The sequence below is a fragment of the Cetorhinus maximus genome, unplaced genomic scaffold (assembly GCF_964194155.1).
Source record: "Cetorhinus maximus unplaced genomic scaffold, sCetMax3.hap1.1 HAP1_SCAFFOLD_3507, whole genome shotgun sequence".
Classification (NCBI taxonomy): Eukaryota; Metazoa; Chordata; class Chondrichthyes; order Lamniformes; family Cetorhinidae; genus Cetorhinus; species Cetorhinus maximus.
Window position 1 is genome coordinate 1 of NW_027599417.1, and position 20,136 is coordinate 20,136.

Sequence of the window (20,136 nt, forward strand, 5' to 3'; positions counted from 1 at the left end):
CAGTGTTTGAGGGGGGGGGGTCCGTGCTGACTGTGGGTCAGTGTTTGAGGGGGGGGGTCCGTGCTGACTGTGGGTCAGTGTTTGAGGGGGGGGGGGGGGTCCGTGCTGACTGTGGGTTAGTGTTTGGGGGGGGGGCGTGCTGACTGTGGGTCAGTGTTTGAGGGGGGGGGGGTCCGTGCTGACTGTGGGTCAGTGTTTGGGGGGGGGGGTCCGTGCTGACTGTGGGTCAGTGTTTGAGGGGGGGGTCCGTGCTGACTATGGGTCAGTGTTTGAGGGGGGGGGGGGGTCCGTGCTGACTGTGGGTCAGTGTTTGAGGGGGGGGGTCCGTGCTGACTGTGGGTCAGTGTTTGAGGGGGGGGGTCCGTGCTGACTGTGGGTCAGTGTTTGAGGGGGGGGTCCGTGCTGACTGTGGGTCAGTGTTTGAGGGGGGGGGGATCCGTGCTGACTGTGGGTCAGTGTTTGAGGGGGGGGGTCCGTGCTGACTGTGGGTCAGTGTTTGAGGGGGGGGTCCATGCTGACTGTGGGTCAGTGTTTGAGGGGGGGGGTCCGTGCTGACTGTGGGTCAGTGTTTGAGGGGGGGGGGGGTCCATGCTGACTGTGGGTCAGTGTTTGGGGGGGGGGTCCGTGCTGACTGTGGGTCAGTGTTTGAGGGGGGGGGTCCGTGCTGACTGTGGGTCAGTGTTTGAGGGGGGGGGTCCGTGCTGACTGTGGGTTAGTGTTTGAGGGGGGGGGTCCGTGCTGACTGTGGGTCAGTGTTTGAGGGGGGGGTCCGTGCTGACTGTGGGTCAGTGTTTGAGGGGGGGGGTCCGTGCTGACTGTGGGTCAGTGTTTGAGGGGGGGGGTCCGTGCTGACTGTGGGTCAGTGTTTGAGGGGGGGGGGCGTGCTGACTGTGGGTCAGTGTTTGGGGGGGGGGGGTCCGTGCTGACTGTGGGTCAGTGTTTGGGGGGGGGGGTCCGTGCTGACTGTGGGTCAGTGTTTGAGGGGGGGGGGGGTCCGTGCTGACTGTGGGTCAGTGTTTGAGGGGGGGGGTCCGTGCTGACTGTGGGTCAGTGTTTGAGGGGGGGGGGGGGGTCCGTGCTGACTGTGGGTCAGTGTTTGAGGGGGGGGGGCCGTGCTGACTGTGGGTCAGTGTTTGAGGGGGGGGGGGGGTCCGTGCTGACTGTGGGTCAGTGTTTGAGGGGGGGGGTCCGTGCTGACTGTGGGTCAGTGTTTGAGGGGGGGGGTCCGTGCTGACTGTGGGTCAGTGTTTGAGGGGGGGGTCCGTGCTGACTGTGGGTCAGTGTTTGGGGGGGGGGGTCCGTGCTGACTGTGGGTCAGTGTTTGAGGGGGGGGTCCGTGCTGACTGTGGGTCAGTGTTTGGGGGGGGGGGGGGTCCGTGCTGACTGTGGGTCAGTGTTTGAGGGGGGGGGGGGTCCGTGCTGACTGTGGGTCAGTGTTTGAGGGGGGGGGTCCGTGCTGACTGTGGGTCAGTGTTTGAGGGGGGGGGTCCGTGCTGACTGTGGGTCAGTGTTTGAGGGGGGGGGGTCCGTGCTGACTGTGGGTCAGTGTTTGAGGGGGGGGGGTCCGTGCTGACTGTGGGTCAGTGTTTGGGGGGGGGGGGTCCGTGCTGACTGTGGGTCAGTGTTTGAGGGGGGGGGGTCCGTGCTGACTGTGGGTCAGTGTTTGAGGGGGGGGGGTCCGTGCTGACTGTGGGTCAGTGTTTGAGGGGGGGGGGGTCCGTGCTGACTGTGGGTCAGTGTTTGAGGGGGGGGGGTCCGTGCTGACTGTGGGTCAGTGTTTGGGGGGGGGGGGTCCGTGCTGACTGTGGGTCAGTGTTTGGGGGGGGGGGGTCCGTGCTGACTGTGGGTCAGTGTTTGAGGGGGGGGGGGGGTCCGTGCTGACTGTGGGTCAGTGTTTGAGGGGGGGGGGTCCGTGCTGACTGTGGGTCAGTGTTTGAGGGGGGGGGGGTCCGTGCTGACTGTGGGTCAGTGTTTGAGGGGGGGGGGTCCGTGCTGACTGTGGGTCAGTGTTTGAGGGGGGGTCCGTGCTGACTGTGGGTCAGTGTTTGAGGGGGGGTCCGTGCTGACTGTGGGTCAGTGGTTTGAGGGGGGGGGGTCCGTGCTGACTGTGGGTCAGTGTTTGAGGGGGGGGGGGGGGGGTCCGTGCTGACTGTGGGTCAGTGTTTGAGGGGGGGTCCGTGCTGACTGTGGGTCAGTGTTTGAGGGGGGGGGATCCGTGCTGACTGTGGGTCAGTGTTTGAGGGGGGGGGTCCGTGCTGACTGTGGGTCAGTGTTTGAGGGGGGGGGGGTCCGTGCTGACTGTGGGTCAGTGTTTGAGGGGGGGTCCGTGCTGACTGTGGGTCAGTGTTTGAGGGGGGGGGTCCGTGCTGACTGTGGGTCAGTGTTTGGGGGGGGGGTCCGTGCTGACTGTGGGTCAGTGTTTGAGGGGGGGGGTCCGTGCTGACTGTGGGTCAGTGTTTGAGGGGGGGGGGCGTGCTGACTGTGGGTCAGTGTTTGAGGGGGGGGGGTCCGTGCTGACTGTGGGTCAGTGTTTGAGGGGGGGGGTCCGTGCTGACTGTGGGTCAGTGTTTGAGGGGGGGGTCCGTGCTGACTGTGGGTCAGTGTTTGAGGGGGGGGGTCCGTGCTGACTGTGGGTCAGTGTTTGAGGGGGGGGTCCGTGCTGACTGTGGCAGTGTTTGAGGGGGGGGTCCGTGCTGACTGTGGGTCAGTGTTTGAGGGGGGGGTCCGTGCTGACTGTGGGTCAGTGTTTGAGGGGGGGGTCCGTGCTGACTGTGGGTCAGTGTTTGAGGGGGGGAGGGGGTCCGTGCTGACTGTGGGTCAGTGTTTGAGGGGGGGGGTCCGTGCTGACTGTGGGTCAGTGTTTCAGAGGGGGGGTCCGTGCTGACTGTGGGTCAGTATTTGAGGCGGGGGGGGGGGGGTCCGCTCTCCTGTGTTCCCCAAGTGCTGAGGGTGGGGGGGGCCGTGCTGACTGTGGGTCAGTGTTTGAGGGGGGGGTCCGTGCTGACTGTGGGTCAGTGTTTGAGGGGGGGAGGGGGTCCGTGCTGACTGTGGGTCAGTGTTTGAGGGGGGGGGTCCGTGCTGACTGTGGGTCAGTGTTTCAGAGGGGGGGTCCGTGCTGACTGTGGGTCAGTATTTGAGGCGGGGGGGGGGGGGTCCGCTCTCCTGTGTTCCCCAAGTGCTGAGGGTGGGGGGGGCCGTGCTGACTGTGGGTCAGTGTTTGAGGGGGGGGTCCGTGCTGACTGTGGGTCAGTGTTTGAGGGGGGGGTCCGTGCTGACTGTGGGTCAGTGTTTGAGGGGGGGAGGGGGTCCGTGCTGACTGTGGGTCAGTGTTTGAGGGGGGGGGTCCGTGCTGACTGTGGGTCAGTGTTTCAGAGGGGGGGTCCGTGCTGACTGTGGGTCAGTGTTTGAGGGGGGGGTCCGTGCTGACTGTGGGTCAGTGTTTGAGGGGGGGAGGGGGTCCGTGCTGACTGTGGGTCAGTGTTTGAGGGGGGGGGTCCGTGCTGACTGTGGGTCAGTGTTTCAGAGGGGGGGTCCGTGCTGACTGTGGGTCAGTATTTGAGGGGGGATCCGTGCTGACTGTGGGTTAGTGTTTGAGGGGGGGAGGGGGTCCGTGCTGACTGTGGGTCAGTGTTTGAGGGGGGGAGGGGGTCCGTGCTGACTGTGGGTCAGTGTTTGAGGGGGGGGGTCCGTGCTGACTGTGGGTCAGTGTTTGAGGGGGGGGGTCCGTGCTGACTGTGGGTTAGTGTTTGAGGGGGGATCCGTGCTGACTGTGGGTCAGTGTTTCAGAGGGGGGGTCCGTGCTGACTGTGAGTCAGTGTTTGAGGGGGGGGTCCGTGCTGACTGTGGGTCAGTGTTTGAGGGGGGGGTCCGTGCTGACTGTGGGTCAGTGTTTGAGGGGGGGAGGGGGTCCGCTCTCCTGTGTTCCCCACGTGCTGACAGTATCTGATGGGCTGGTGCGTCAGCAGCTTGTGAAATGGAAACAGTTTCCTGACCGACCTGAAACTCCGTCAGCTGCTGCATCAGCTCCTCCTGCTCCTTACTGTTGGTCAGTGGGGGCAGCACATTGAGAAACACCTTCAGCATGTCCAGGTTTACCCCACTCACACTGGACAGGGTGAAAATCGGAGTGATGCTAAACAGAACAAACAGGGACATTACCAACAGGCAGCACAAACCGGAGATTAAACCCGAGATAACAGATCAGGCAGCCCGAGCGGGGGGTCCACGGGACTCCAGGCCAGCACCAACCTGACTGACTCTCCAATACCCTGTGAAATGATCAAGCAAACCCCTCAACTCTCAAGGCAGTGGCTCTGCACCACCTTCTCAAGAGCAGTTCGGAGTGGTTCATACATACTGGTCTCAGCCCATGGGAAAGGAACAAGTAAATCATAGCATCATAGCCCTGTGTCTGTACCTGCACAGACTACATGCTGGGCCCAGGACACTACCCTGAGGAACTCCTACAGTGATGTCCTGGAGCTGAGATGACTGACCTCCAACAACCACAACCATCTTCCTTTGTGCTAGGTATGACTCCAACCAGCGGAGAGTTTTCCCCAATTCCCATTGACTCCAGTTTTGCTCGGGCTCCTTGATGCCACACTCGGTCAAATGTTGCCTTGATGTTAAGGACAGTCACTCTCACCACACCTCGGGAGTTCAGCTCTTTTGTCCATGTTTGAACCAAGGCTGTAATGAGGTCAGGAGCTGAGTGGCCCTGACAGAACCCAAACTGGGAGCCACTGAGCAGATTATTGCTAAGTAAGTGCCATTTGATAGCCCTGTTGATGACCCCTTCCATTACTTTACTGATGATGGAGAGTAGACTGATGGGGCGGGAATTGGCCGGGTTGGATTTGTCCTGCTATCACATTGAATCGAACTGGCTGAAGACTGGCATCTGTGATGCTGGGGACCTCTGGAAGAAGCCAAGGTGGTTGCAAATACTTAAATGCTGTGAATGAATAACAAAAAACCCTCAAAGTTTGAAGACTTCCATCAGGTGACCCTTCTCTTTCCTAAAAAAAAAAGCCCCAGCCTGTTTCTTGCTTTCTCAGAGGTGTAACTAATGCTCTCCCGAATATCCTACAGCTCTGCTGACCCTCCACATCTTAAAGGCACCATCATTGGGTAGAACCTCTCAATTCCTGTGAATCTTTTTGTGCACTTTCTCCAGTGCCTCTATGTGTTTTCATTATACAGAGAGCAGAACTGTACACTGTACTCCAAGTGCAGTCAAACTTAGATATGTGGGAAAACAATTCTAACCAGAACTAGTAAGCCAGCATCAGTAAGACAGACTGATGGACATGGAGAAGCTGAAAGAAGAGTAAGAGGCTCGGTGAGTTATTGCAATTGCAGAGCCATTGCTTAAGCTTACCTGGGAGATTGTGCAAACTGCTGTGCACCTGTCACTGCATCATCGCTGCTCGACACCAGCAATGGGACTTTGTTACATCCTGGCTGTTTGAGGACCATCTCCAGCTGTTTGACAGTGCGATCGATGGTGGCTTTTGTACACAAGTCAACTTTACTGATCACAATGAAGAAGGGGACCTTGAGAGCCATGGCCAAGCCTAAGTGTTCACGTGTGGTGCCAGCTACAGACACAAGGAGACAGTGAGAGTCAAACAGCTGCCAGAGTTACCGTGTTGAGAGAAAGCAGCATTTAGCATGGCCAGGGGTGGAATCAGCAACAGTCCAGGCCACTGACCCAGCACCTTAAGCTCCTTAAACCTGGGGAGGAGGGGAGGAAGAGTTCAGCACAATCTCCCGGATGGAGTGAGCTCAACAGTGTTTCACATGGAACCACTGATCAAGAGTGAGGTCTACCCTGACACCCCCCCAACCACCCAACTCCACTAAGAGCTTGCCAAATCTGCCTGGGCACCAGCCTGCCAGCCTCAGAAATGGGGCATGGAGCAGGAGAGCCATTACTACAAGGGCTGTCCATTTGGCTCCACATAAGCCTATAAGCCAATGAGTAGGGTGGGAAAGCAGCACCCCCTCAGTTGGTTAAACACCAGCATTCCCTTGCCCACCCTGGTGTTGGCACCCTGGACTGGCGATTAGGATGTCTGATCAAGGGGAGGTTGTGGAAACTCCTTTAGCCTGTGGGGACTGCTCTACACATCAGACCAAGACCAACGCCAGTTTCCAGTCCCAGTTTGGATTTTTTGGGAGAAGGGAATAGACAGTTGGACTGGACAATGGGACTTCAGGAGCACTGAACACAGCCTCACTCCTCAGAGACCAGACTTTAACAGTTCCCCTAGAGAGGGAGGTTTACCTGCAGCAAGCATATTAATGTCAATAACACACAGCCCTGCTCTCCTGAAGCTACCGATTCTCACACGGGATCCAGTCTCTTCTCAACTCTCCATATGTCACCACAACTAGGAGCAATGGCAAGCTGGAGGCATCACACTGAGTCTGATCCAACCATCCACCTTCCAGAAACCATCATTTTCCAACAGTGATGAGGAAAGGAACACTGACTGACTGTGCCTCAGCCAATCCCAATGCCCCAATGTAATGTCAACCCCCGTAGTCATAGGAACATAGGAAATAGGAAGAGAAGGCCATTCAGCCCTTCGAGTCCGTTCTGCCATTCAGAGATCGGGGCTTATCTATTTCAATACCATTTTCCTGAACTATCCCTCGATGTTTTTAATATGTAGAAATCTATCGATCTCAGTCTTGAACATACTCAATGACTGAGTTTGCACAGCCCCCTAGGGTAGAGAATTCCAAAGATTCACCACCCACCCTCTGACTGAAGAAGAAATTCCTCCTCATCTCAGCCTGAAATAACCTGCCCCTTATTCTGAGACTGTGTTCACTGCCCCCCAGCCCCCAGTTCTGTACTTCCCCCCAGCCTGGCGAAACATCCTTCCTGTATCTGTTGAGCCTTGTTAGAATTTTATACGTTTCAATGAGATCTCCTCTCATTCTTCTAAACTCCAGTGAATACAGACCCAGTCTCCTCAATCTCTCCGCATAAGACAATCCTGCCATCCCAGGAATCAGTCTGGTGAACCTTGGCTGCATTCTCTCTATGGCTAGTATGGCATACTATGACGTACCTATGCCAGTGTTGGCACTGACAACAAGCATGGCAAAGTCCGGGCAGTAGCTTGTGAGGCCAAAGATGGTGGTCTTTAGGTACTTGTGGTGTCCTGCCAGGTCAATGAAGGTGATCATTTTGGAGGCACTTTCACAGATGACCTCTGCTGTCCGGGAGTCACTGTAATTTACCACCTTAAAGCAAGGCACACGAAGCACATTAACAAAGACTGCCTTTTTTTAAAAATTCATTCACGGGAATATAGTTGCCCTTGAGAAGGTGGGGGTCAGCTGCCTTCTTGTACCGCTGCAGTCCGTGTGGTGTAGGGATACCCATGGTGCACTTCAGTGGTACCATACTCTGGCCATAAATGGAGTGAGGGGCTGAACAGATCAAGAGGGCCCAGGATCCATCCAGCCTGTGATCTGATTTCAACAGGAAAACTCCAATCATTATCCTGGGGCCATAGGGATGAGGCTGCCCAGTCCAATGGTCCAACTGCAATTAATGTCCAAGTTCAGAGGTGAACATTTGCAACCAACAGCATAAGGTCAATAGAACATAGGAACATAGCAGGCCATTTGTCCCCTCGAGCCAGTTCTGCCCTCTCAGGGTGGTTGGGTTGAGTTGGGGGGGATGGGGGTAACAGGACCCCTAACACAGCACAAGGTCAATATCTCCAGGGGAGGAACCTGACGAGAAGGTGAACACAAACATGTTGTGCCCTGTTCTCCTACAGGTCTGAGTCCTCTGGTGACATCGTTGGACAGGCTGCCTCCTACACACCACCCAATGTGTTAAAGGATAGACAATATCACACCAGCCTTATTCCACCCACTCCATTCCCACAGGATCTTCACTAACTCTCGTTTCTTTCCCAATGAGTGGCTAATGTCATTCTCGGCAATCCAACCATTGGCCTGGCTCAGACTGGTTAAGTCCACATCAAACTTGCATCTCCTCGCCTCGGTAACTCATTCTAACACAGGCTGGTTACCAGTCCTACCTCTCCTTTGCTGTTGAATCCCAGGATCTCGAAGCTGATGCTGGAGGTCCGGCCGGACTGGATCTCGTGCAGGTGTCTGAAGAGGTTGAGTCGTGCGCGGCCTCGTCCATTATCCAGCTCCCCCTGCGTAAGGACCCCCAAGAGAGTCGACTTCCCCGAGTCCACGTTCCCTAATACAGCCACTCGCAGGTCCAGAAACTGCAAAGTAACCCAATAGTGAACATGACAACTGCCCAACAACTGGAGGTACATCACAGGGACAATTCTTCCAAATCTCTGTATTCAAACTTTGTTTACAATCAGAATACATTTCTGAATTACATGACCTTGTGATATCCCCAATTACAGAAAAAGCACTATAATGTGCTAACCCTCGAGTCGCACTGATCAATGCCCCTGTGCCCTTTGCTATTGCAACTGTTCCCATTGGAAAGGGGACATCCAGTCAGGTCCCAGTATGAACTCGCAGCTGGGACAGATGGTCCAGGGGCATTAGCCCTGCGCTCCTCCTAGATCCTGCTGAGCTCTAACCCTGTGCTTCAGATACCCATCACCAAGCCTCACAGTAATGCACAAGGCCAGCAGCAGCTCAATCACCCTGGAACAGGCAGGTTCTCAGTCCAATCCTGAATGCTCTCTGGAGCACTGAGAAGGTATCTCACTCCCAAAGAGAGGCTGCACTTTGCTGCACTGAACTCTCCAAGCTTTGTGCTAAGTGCTCACATGCTCCAGCCTGAAGTGGCTCTGAGTGGCTGCGGACATTCTTTCAGGGGAGGGTGAACAGCCAGAGGTCGTGGTCCACACTGGGACCAATGACATAGGTAGGAAAAGGAATGAAGCCCTGAAAGCAGATTTTAGGGAGTTAGGAAGGGAGTTAAAAAGCAGAACCTCAAGAGCAGTTATCTCAGGATTACTCCCAGTGCCACGTGCTAGTGAGCATAAGAATAGGAAGATTGAGCAGTTCAATACGTGGCTGGAGAAATGGAATAGGGGGAACTGCTTTAGATTTCTGAGGCATTGGGATTGGTTTTGGGGCAGGTGGGATCTATACAAGGTCGTCGGGTTACGCTGGGACTGGGACTAACGTCCTCGCGGGGAGGTTTGCCAGGGTTGTTGGGGAGGGCATGATTTCAAAATTTGCAGATAATAGAGGTTGGAAATGTTATCAGCTGTGTTGGGGATAGTCTTGAATTTTAAAAGGACATAGACATGTTGGTGGATTGGGCAGATAGGTGGCAGATGAAGTTCAATGCAGAGAAGTGTGAGGTGATTCATTTTGGCAGGAAGAATATGGAGAGATAGCATAAAGGGAAAACCTCTAAAGGAGGTGCAGGGACAGAGGGTCCTCGGTGTATACGTACATAGGTCATTGAAGATGGCAGAGCATGTTGAGAGAGCAGTTAATAACGCATATAGTATCTTGGGCTTTATTAATAGGGGCATTGCTTACAAGAGTAAGGAAGTCATGTTGAACTTGTATAAGACATTAGTTAGGCCTCATCTGGAGCACTGTCCAGTTTTGGTCTCCTTACTTGAGGGGGGACATGCTTGCAATGGAAGCAGTTCAGAAAGTTCACCAGGCAGATTCCAGGGATGAGGGGTTGTCTTAACACGAAAGGTTGAGCAGGTTGGAGTTTAGAAGAATGAGAGGTGATCTTAGTCAGTCATAGAGTCATAGAGTTATACAGCACAGAAACAGACCCTTCGGCCCATCGTGTCTGTGCTGGCCATCAAGCACCTATCTATTCTAATCCCATTTTCCAGCATTTGGCCTATAGCCATGCTATGGCATTTCAAGTGCTCATCTAAATACTTCTTAAAGGTTGTGAGGAGATGTAGAGAACTGTTCCCATTGGCAGACGGGTCGAGAGCCACAAAAATGCTGCCGGCAGACATTGTCGACCTCCTCCCCCGACATCTTCCTTCCCCGAGACGGAATAACAAGCAGGAAAAGCGAGAGGAAGTGCCGCCTGGGCAGAGCCAGCGCCGTCAGCGTGTCTTTTTAACCTCCAAAATAAAATCTGAAAATCCTCAAAGAACAACAGAGCGCTTGGACAGGAAGTCACTGGGTGGCACCACTGCTCTCACTGGGTGGTGCCATCTTATTGAAACATATAAGATTCTGAGGGGGTTTGACAGGGTGGATACTGAGAGGATGTTTCCCCTCATGGGGGAGTCTAGAACTAGGGGGCACAGTTTAAAAATAAGGGGTTCTTCATTTAAGATGGAGGAATGAGCGAGAGTCCAGAAGGTTATATTGCCTGCCCAGTGCCAGGGTTCGGGACATCTGCTCAGGGCTGGAGAGGAACTTGCAGTGAGAGGGGGAGGATCCAGTTGCCATGGTCCATATAGGTGCCAATGACGTAGGAACTAGGAAAGATGTTCTGAAAAGTCAGTATGAGGAGCTAGGTAGCAAATTAAGAAGCAGAACCTCAAAAGTAATAATCTCTGGATTATTACCTGAGCCACGTGCAAACTGGCAGAGGGCAAATAAGATTAGAGAGACGAACGTGTGGCTCAAAGACTGGTGTGGGAGAAGTGGGTTCCGGTTTGTGGGGCACTGACATCAGTACTGGGGAAAGTGGGGGCTGTACCATTGGGACGGTTTATACCTGAGCCGTGCTGGGACAAGTGTCCTCACAAATCACATAACTAGGGAAGTAGAGAGGGCTTTAAACTAAACAAGAGGGGTGAGGGATCAAGCTTGGGTAGATGTGGCAAATCAAGGGGTAGATTCAAAGCAGCAGAGCAAAATAGTAATATGAGAAATGAGGGTCAGAAAATGGCAGGAAGGGACAGAGAGAAAAAAACCTAAGGATACACCAATAGTCAAGACGAGATGTTACAAAGATAACAAAAAGACAAAACTAAAGGCTCTCTATCTGAATGCACATCGCATTCATAACAAAGTAAATGAATTGATGGCCCACACTGAAGTAAATAAATATGATCTGATAGCAATTACAGAGACGTGACTGCAGGACAACAAAGACTGGGGCCTTAATACTGAAGGGTACATGACATTGAAGAAGAATAGGAAGCTAGGTAAGGGTGGAGGGGTAGCGCTGTTAATCAAAGAGGGCATTGGTTCATTAGTTAGAGATGACCTTGGTTCAGGAGATCAGAATGTAGAATCGGTTTGGGTGGTGATGAGGAATAGTAGGGGAAAGAAGTCATTAGTGAGAGTGGTCTACAGGCCCCCTAACAGTGGCCACAATGTAGGACAAAGTATTCAAGAGAAAATATAGTTGTTCTTGTGATAAGGGGACAGCAATAATCATGGGCGATTTTAATCTACACATAAACTGGAAAAATCAGATTGGCAGTAGTAGCCTGGATGAGGAGCTCATGGAATGCTTTCGAGATAGTTTAAATTAGTTTCTTAGACAGCATCTTCTAGAACCAGAGAGCAGGTTATATTAGACTTGGTATTGTGTAACGTGACAGGATTAATTAATGACCTCAGAGTAAAGGCACCCCTAGGTAGCAGCGATCACAATATGATTGAATTTTACATCTAGTTTGAAAGGGAGAAGAGTGGGCCTAAGACTAGTATCTTAAACTTAAATAAGGGTAACTATGTGGGGATGAAAGCTGAGCTAGCTGAAGTGAACTGGGAAACTAGGCTAGAGGACAGATCAATAGAGAAGCGGTAGCAGACGTTTAAGGGGATGTTTCAGAGTATTCAGAATAAGTACATTCCTACTATAAAGAAAAATTCTAAGGGGAGGACCCACCATCCATGGTTAACTGTTAAGGAAAACATCAAACTTAAGGAAAAAACATACAACTCCTCAAAGATGAATGGCAGGACAGATGACTGGACAGAATATAAAGAACAGCAGAGAATGATTAAAAGGTTAATCAGGAGAAAGAAATTATGAGTATGAGAGGAAGCTAGCTAGAAATGTAAAAATGGATAGCAAGACTTTGTACAGGTATTTAAAAAGGTAAAGAGTAAGTAAAGTGAGTGTTGATCCTCTAGAGAGTAAAGACATGGTAGCTACATTTGTAGATGACACTAAGATAGGTAGGGAAGTATGTTGTGAAGAGGACATGAGGAGGTTGCAGATGGATATAGATAGGTTGTGAGTGGGCAAAGATCTGGCAAATGGTGTTTAATGGGGGGAAAATCTGAAGTTGTTCACTTTGGCAAGAAGAACAAAAAAGCAGAGTATTACTTAAATGGAGAATGGCTGCATAATTCTCAAGGAGCAGAGGGATCTAGGTGTTCTAGTGCATGAGTCACAAAAAGTTAGTATGCAGGTCCAGCAAGTAATTAAGAAGGTTAATGAAATGTTATCCTTTATTATGAGAGGGATTGAACATAAAGGTAAGGATGTTATGCTTCAGTTATACAGGGCATTGGTGAGACCGCACCTCGAAAACTGTGTGCAGTTTTGATCTTATTTAAGGAAGGGTGTAAATGCATTGGAGGCGGTTCAGAGGAGGTTTACTAGATTGATACCAAGAATGAATGGGTTGTCTTATGAGGAAAGGTTGGACAGACTGGGCTTGTTTCCACTGGAGTTTAGAAGAGTGAGGGGTGATTTGATTGAAGTATACAAGATCCTGAATGGCCTTGACAAGGTGGACGTTGAAAGGATGTTTCCTCTTGTGGGTGAGTCCAGAACAAGGGGGCACTGTTTAAAATTAGGGGTCGCCGTTTTAGGACAGAGATGAGGAGAAATTCTTTCTCGGAGGGTTGTGCGACTTTGGAACTCTCTGCCTCAGAAGGTGGTGGAGGTGGGGTCAGTGAATATTTTTAAGGCAGAGGTAGATAGATTCTTGTTAGGCAAGGGAATCAAAGGTTATTGGGGTTAGATGGGAAAGTGAAACACAAGATCATCAGCCATGATCTTATTGAATGGCGGAGTAGGCTCAAGGGGCCAAATGGTCTACTCATGTTCTTATTTCTTATGTTAATTTTTTCTCTCACAGGGTGGTTAGTCTGTGGAATTCTCTTCCCAGAGAGCAGTGGAAGCCGGGTTATTGAATATGTTCAAGGTTGAGTTAGACAGATTTTTGACTGACAAGAGAGTCAAGTGTATGGGGGACGGACAGGAAAGTGGAGTTACGGCCACAATCAGATCAGCCATCACTTTATCAAATAATGGAGCAGACTCAATGGGCCGAATGGCCTACTCCTGCTCCTTACAAGTGAACATCTCCCCTGTCGACTGCCAAGTAATTGCCCCTCTGTTTGGCATCTCGACAGCAGGCAGATTTCTGATACCCCAGCTGCCATCTTGTGCCACAGGCGAAACGGAACCATTTGTTGGAGGGTTCAGACTAACGTAGGAGCGTTCTGGGCCATACCTGCTGATCATCAGGAACTTTCCTGATCAAAACCTCAGCTATTCGCCTGGGCGAGTCCATGTCATATTCCACATTGCGCTGGCGGAGAATGGTGATGTCTGCTCCGACCCTGCACACACAACAAACAGCAACTTCAATCCAGTAGCCGTGCAGCAGGCAGCAACTGAACACACATCTAAGCAGCTGACTGCAAGCAGAAGGGCTCGGATGATGATGGCACCAACCACTGGAGACCCTGACACAAGGATTCTCAGGCTTCACACAGACACCACAGGATCATTGTAAAGGATTGACCACCGCCTGCTTCAGCTCATTAAATCAGCTCAAGGAACATTAGGAACATGAAGGGGACATTTACTTCTCTGCCATCCTGCGCAGTGTCTTCAGAGAGGCTCGGAGTTCATCGTCAGACAGCCCGACCAGCACGCCATTGTCCTCCACACCAATCTGATAGACTGCCTCTCCTCGACCCTCCTGCAGACGCCATTTCATCTGCGTGACCAGGTGCTCAAAGCGATATTGGGAGGGATTAACCAACTTCAGCTGCAAAGAAAGAGAAGGCAGTGAATTGTACACTGACACTCGCACCAGTACAACAATTCAACCCTCCCACCCCCGTCAGAAACATGAATACAAGACAGTTGCACTGACGAACTGCAACTCATTGACAAATACCATCCCAAACGGACAAGTATCATGACCCCCTCCTCTACTAATACACACTCACACCCTCTCTCTACCCTGTAGACTAAATCTCCCTCCCTCTATCCTATACACTAACACTCCCTCTCTCTAATACACACTCACACCCTCTCTCTACCCTGTAGACTAAATCTCCCTCCCTCTATCCTATACACTAACACTCCCTCTCTCTAATACACACTCACACCCTCTCTCTACCCTGTAGACTAAATCTCCCTCCCTCTATCCTGTACACTAACACTCCCTCTCTCTAATACACACTCACACCCTCTCTCTACCCTGTAGACTAAATCTCCCTCCCTCTATCCTATACACTAACACTCCCTCTCTCTAATACACACTCACACCCTCTCTCTACCCTGTAGACTAAATCTCCCTCCCTCTATCCTGTACACTAACACTCCCTCTCTCTAATACATACACACACACACACCCTCTCTCTGCCCTGTACACTAAATCTCCCTCTCTCTATCCTGTACACTAACACTCCCTCTCTCTAATACATACACACACACACACCCTCTCTCTGCCCTGTACACTAAATCTCCCTCTCTCTATCCTGTACACTAACACTCCCTCTCTCTAATACACACTCACACCCTCTCTCTACCCTGTGCACAATCTCCCTCCCTCTATCCTGTACACTAACACTCCCTCTCTCTAATACACACTCACACCCTCTCTCTACCCTGTAGACTAAATCTCCCTCCCTCTATCCTGTACACTAACACTCCCTCTCTCTAATACACACTCACACCCTCTCTCTACCCTGTCCACTAAATCTCCCTCTCTCTATCCTGTACACTAACACTCCCTCTCTCTAATACACACTCACACCCTCTCTCTACCCTGTACACTAACACTCCCTCTCTCTAATACACACTCACATCCTCTCTCTATCCTGTACACTAACACTCCCTCTCTCTAATACACACTCACACCCTCTCTCTACCCTGTACACTAACACTCCCTCTCTCTAATACACATTCACACTCTCTCTACCCTGTACATTAACACTCCCTCTCTCTAATACACACTCACACCCTGTCTACCCTGTAGACTAAATCTCCCTCTCTCTATCCTGTACACTAACACTCCCTCTCTCTAGTACACACTCACACCCTCTCTCTATCCTGTAGACTAAATCTCCCTCCCTCTATCCTGTACACTAACAGTCCCTCTATCTAATACACACTCACACCCTCTCTCTACCCTGTAGACTAAATCTCCCTCCCTCTATCCTGTACACTAACACTCCCTCTCTCTAATACACACTCACACCCTCTCTCTACCCTGTAGACTAAATCTCCCTCCCTCTATCCTATACACTAACACTCCCTCTCTCTAATACACACTCACACCCTCTCTCTATCCTGTACATTAACAATCTCCCTCCCCCAATACACACCCATACACTGTAGAACAATGAGATTCCCCCCAGCATCCAGGTAACATTCTACCCACAAACACCACGAATGGTTCAGAGCAGTGTGTTTTGCCTCACTGGGATCTTTCTGTGTACTGTGTAGAGTTGCTGCCTTTCCCATATACCAGCCACTCCTCTTCAGGTCAATCTTCTGTCCTCACAGCTGGTTTGGTTCTGCTCTCTGCATGTGATACTATCTGACAGAGATGCTGCTTCACAGAATGGAGCTCGACACATAGAGCATTCTCCAGCACCTGGACAAAGCACTTACTTTTTCATAGGAATAGAAGGCTTGGGAGTAGGCCATTCAGCCCTTCAAGCCTGCTCCACCATTCAGTAAGATGGTGGCTGATCTGGTTGTGGTCTCAACTCCACTTTCCTGTCTCCCTCCCATAATCCTCAACTCCCTTGTCTATCAAAAATCTGTCTAACTCTGCCTTGAATAAATTCATACGAGTTAGGAGGAGGCCACTCGGCCCCTCGAGCCTGCTCCGCCAATCAATACGATCATAGCTGATCTGAATGTAACCTCAACCCTACATTCCTGCCTACCCCCGATAACCTTTCACCCCCTTGTTACTCTTGCTCTTCTAAACTCCAGTGGATACAAGCCTAACCTGTCCCATATAAGCCAAACCTGTTCCTCATAGGATAACCAGCCCATTCCTGGTATTAGTCTGGTAAACCTCTGAACTGTTTCTAATGCATTTACATCTTTCCTTAAATAAAGAGACCAGTACGGTACACAATACTCCAGATGTGGTCTCACCAATGCCCTGTACAACTGAAGCATAACCTCCCTACTTTTGTATTCAATTCTCCTCACAATAAACGATAACATTCTATTAGCTTTCCTAAATACCTGCTGTACCTGCAAACTAACCTTTTGTGATTCATGCACCAGGACTCCCAGATCCCTCTGAATCTCAGAGCTCTGCAATCTCTCACCATTTAGATAATAAGCTTTTTTATTCTTCCTGTCGAAATGAACAATTTCACATCTTCACACATTATATTCAATGACCAGCCTTCACTGCTTTATGGGGAAGAGAATTCCACAGGCTAACAACCCTCAGAAAATATTTCTCCTCATCTCCATCTTAAAAGATAAACCTCTTATTCTTAAACTGTGCCTGTCTCGCAAGGGGAAACATTCTGCCAGTATCCACCCTATCAAATCCTCTAAGGATCTTGTATGTTTCAATAAAATCACCTCTCATTCTTCTAACCTCCAATGGTTATAGGCCCAACCTGTCCAACCTTTCTTCATAACGTAAGCCCTTCACCCCAGGACTGATCCAAGTGGACTTTCTCTGAACTGCTTCTCGCGCAATTATATCTTTTCTCAAATAAGGAGACCAAAACTGTAGACAGTTCTCTAGATGTGGTCTCACCAAGGCCCTGTACAGCTACAGTAAAACTTCCTTCCTTTTATATTCCATTCTCCTTGCAGTAAACACCAGCATTCCAGTTGCCTTCCGAATCACCTGTTTTACCTGAAGACTAACTTTTTCTGATTCATGTAGCAGGACACCCAGATCTCTCTGTACCTCAGAGTTCTGCAATTTCTTTCCATTTAAATAGTGCACTGCTTTTCTACCCTTTCTTTAAGAATGTAAAATGAGCTGTCACAGCAGGCTGGGCCCAACGTGTTATCAGACAGCTACACAATGAGTACTTCCAGCAGTGACCTTGCTTCATTTCTCCCTCCCTAACCCAGGAGTGCTGCACTATTCCCCAAGCCCTTAATCTCAAGATGTGTCAGAGGCAAAATACCGGGTGTTCAAGGAAGTTTACAGAGATTTGGGTCTGTTAAGGAGGTCTTAAGAGGCACAGGGAGGTGGTGGGATTTAAGGAGGGAATTTAGGAAACTGGAAACAGGACTGCCAATAGTGGGTGAAGTTGGTGAGTTAAGGGTCAGAGAAATGCCAATAGCAATGGTGTTTGTACTGATCTTAAGGGCGTCCACTAATAACTTGCTGGAACGGCTCCGTTCCTGCTGTTAGTTCTAAATGCACTTCATTCGCCTCACACCCATTCAGTGCTTTGCTAAATTATTGGGCAGCCTCACATGTGGCACTCTATCAAAAGCCTTGCTGAGGTCCACATAAACAATGTGGAGTTTGCTTTACCTACAGCAGAATGCAGTCACATCCAGGAACATAGATAGAAGAGGCAGATTCCCCAATGTGGCGATGACAATGGACAGAAGGAAAGGCAGGGTTGTGCAGTTGGAGAAGGGGAGGGCTGGTAGTTACACAGCTCTCAAACACATTAATCAGTTATCTTCTGTCACTGTTGGAACAATGGGCAGATTAGGAGATTTAAAAAAGGATGAGCTGTCCTTATATACTCCCATTCATCTTATTAAATGTTAGAAAACATGCAGAATACATTTCAAAACACCTTGTGCTTTGCTCAAAGTTAGTGAACAGTAAATGTGGCAACGGTGCTGAGCTCACCCACCTTGTATTCAATGTTCCCCTCTTCAGCCTGAAATGAAAAAGAGACAAAGGTTACTTCAGATATATACAGGCCTGGAGCCTAGCTGAGCCAGCCAAGGGTTAAGGCCCAGCTCTAAACCCCTGGTGGAAGACAGAGGTCCTAGGACTGTGGGGGAACTCCCAGCTTTAATCTCCAGTCTGTACTGATCATTCAGGATGGGAGGACAAGCACAGACCTGAGCACAGGAGAGCACCACTTGGCCCCATTGAGTCGTGCTGTAATATCTCCTGACCGCAGAAGTGTACACATTCGCAGATACTCATTATTCCAACAATTGGACGGGTGGTTAACAGTGAAGTTGAGTGCCTTGGGCTACAGGAAGATATAGACGGGATGGTCAAATAAGTGGCAGATGAAATTTAACCCTGAAAAGTGTGAGGTGATACACTTTGGAAGGAGTAATTTGACAAGGAAGTATTCAATGAACGGCATGACACTAGGAAGTTCTGAGGAACAAAGGGACCTTGGCGTGTGTGTCCATAGATCTCTGAAGGCGGAGGGGCATGTTAGTGGGGTGGTGAAAAAGGCATATGGGACACTGTCTTTATCAATCGAGCCATAGATTACAAAAGTAGGGAGATCATGTTGGAGTTGTATAGAACCTTGGTGAGGCCACAGCTGGAGTTCTGTGTGCAGTTCTGGTCACCACATTATAGGAAGGATGTGATTGCATTGGAGGGGGTGCAGAGGAGATTCACCAGGATGTTGCCTGGGATGAAACACTTAAGTTATGAAGAGAGGTTGGATAGACTTGGGTTGTTTTTGTTGGAGCAGAGAAGACTGAGGGGCGACCTGATCGAGGTGTACAAGATTATGAGGGGCATGGACAGGGTGGATAAGGAGCAGCTGTTCCCCTTAGTTGAAGGGACAGTCACAAGGGGACATAAGTTCAAGGTGAGGGGCAGGAGGTTTAGGGGGGGGAATGAGGGGAAAAATATTTTTACCCAGAGGTTGGTGACGGTCTGGAATGCGCTGCCTGGGAGGGTGGTAGAGGCGGGTTGCCTCACATCCTTTAAAAAGTACCTGGATGAGCACTTGGCACGTCATAACATTCAAGGCTATGGGCCAAGTGCTGGTAAATGCTGATGCATTGGAAGCAGTTCAGAGGAGGTTTACTGGACTAATACCTGGTATGGGCAGGTTATCTTATGAGGAAAGGCTTGTATCTGCTGGAGTTGAGAAGGGTAAGAGGCGACTTGATTGAAACCTTTAAGATCCTGAAGGGTCTTGACAGGGTGGATGTGGAGAGCATGTTTCCTCTTATGGAAGAAGCTGGAACTAGGGGTCATTGTTTAAAAATAAGGAGTGCCCAGTTAAAAGAGGTGAGGCGAGTTTTTTCTCTCAGAGGGTTGCGAGTCTTTGGAACTCTCTTCCTCAAAAGGCGGTGGGAGCAGAGTCTTTGAATATTTTTAAGGCAGAAGCAGATAGATTATTGGTAAACAAGGGGGTGATGAGTTAATGGGTGTAGGTAGGGTGCATATTTCAGGTTACTGAAATGCCATCGCCCCTTGATGTTCAATGGCATTGCCATCACTGAATCCCCCACTATCAACATCCTGGGGGTTACCATTGACCAGAAACTAAACTGGACTAGCCATATAAATACTGTGGCTACAAGAGCAGGTCAGAGGCAAGGAGTTGTGCAACAAGTAACTCACTTCCTGACTCCCCAAAGCCTGTCCACCATCTACAAGGCACAAGTCAGGAGTGTGATGGAATACTCCCCACTTCTCTGAGTGAGTGCAGCTCCAATAAAAATTAAGAAGCTTGACACCATCCAGGACAAAGCAGCCGCTTGATTAGCACCACATCCACAAACATTCACTCCCTGCACCACCATCGCACAGCAGCAGCAGTGTGTGTACCATCTACAAGATGCACTGCAGGAATTCACCAAGCCTCCTTAGACAGCACCTTCCAAACCCATGACCACTACCATCTAGAAGGACAAGGGCAGCAGATAGATGGGAACACCACCACCTGGAAGTTCCCCTCCAAGCCACTCACCATCCTGACTTGGAAATATATCACCATTCCTTCACTGTCACTGGGTCAAAATCCTGGAACACCCTCCCTAACAGCACTGTGGGTGTACCCACACCACATGGA

The 20,136-nt window shown here is 50.5% G+C and overlaps 1 protein-coding gene across 1 annotated transcript; it reads right to left on the reverse strand.

Moving 5' to 3' along the window:
• Nucleotides 1-3,877: 3,877 nt before the first annotated feature.
• Nucleotides 3,878-18,124, reverse strand: gtpbp2a (GTP binding protein 2a; the record flags this gene model as incomplete). Its single annotated transcript, XM_078537980.1, has 8 exons — nt 17,989-18,124; nt 17,659-17,817; nt 13,753-13,937; nt 13,395-13,503; nt 8,076-8,273; nt 7,089-7,263; nt 5,384-5,603; nt 3,878-4,132 (listed from the first exon to the last, which is right to left on the reverse strand). Coding segments are annotated over exons 3-8 (1,091 nt in total), but the record flags the coding sequence as incomplete, so codon positions are not given.
• Nucleotides 18,125-20,136: the final 2,012 nt, after the last annotated feature.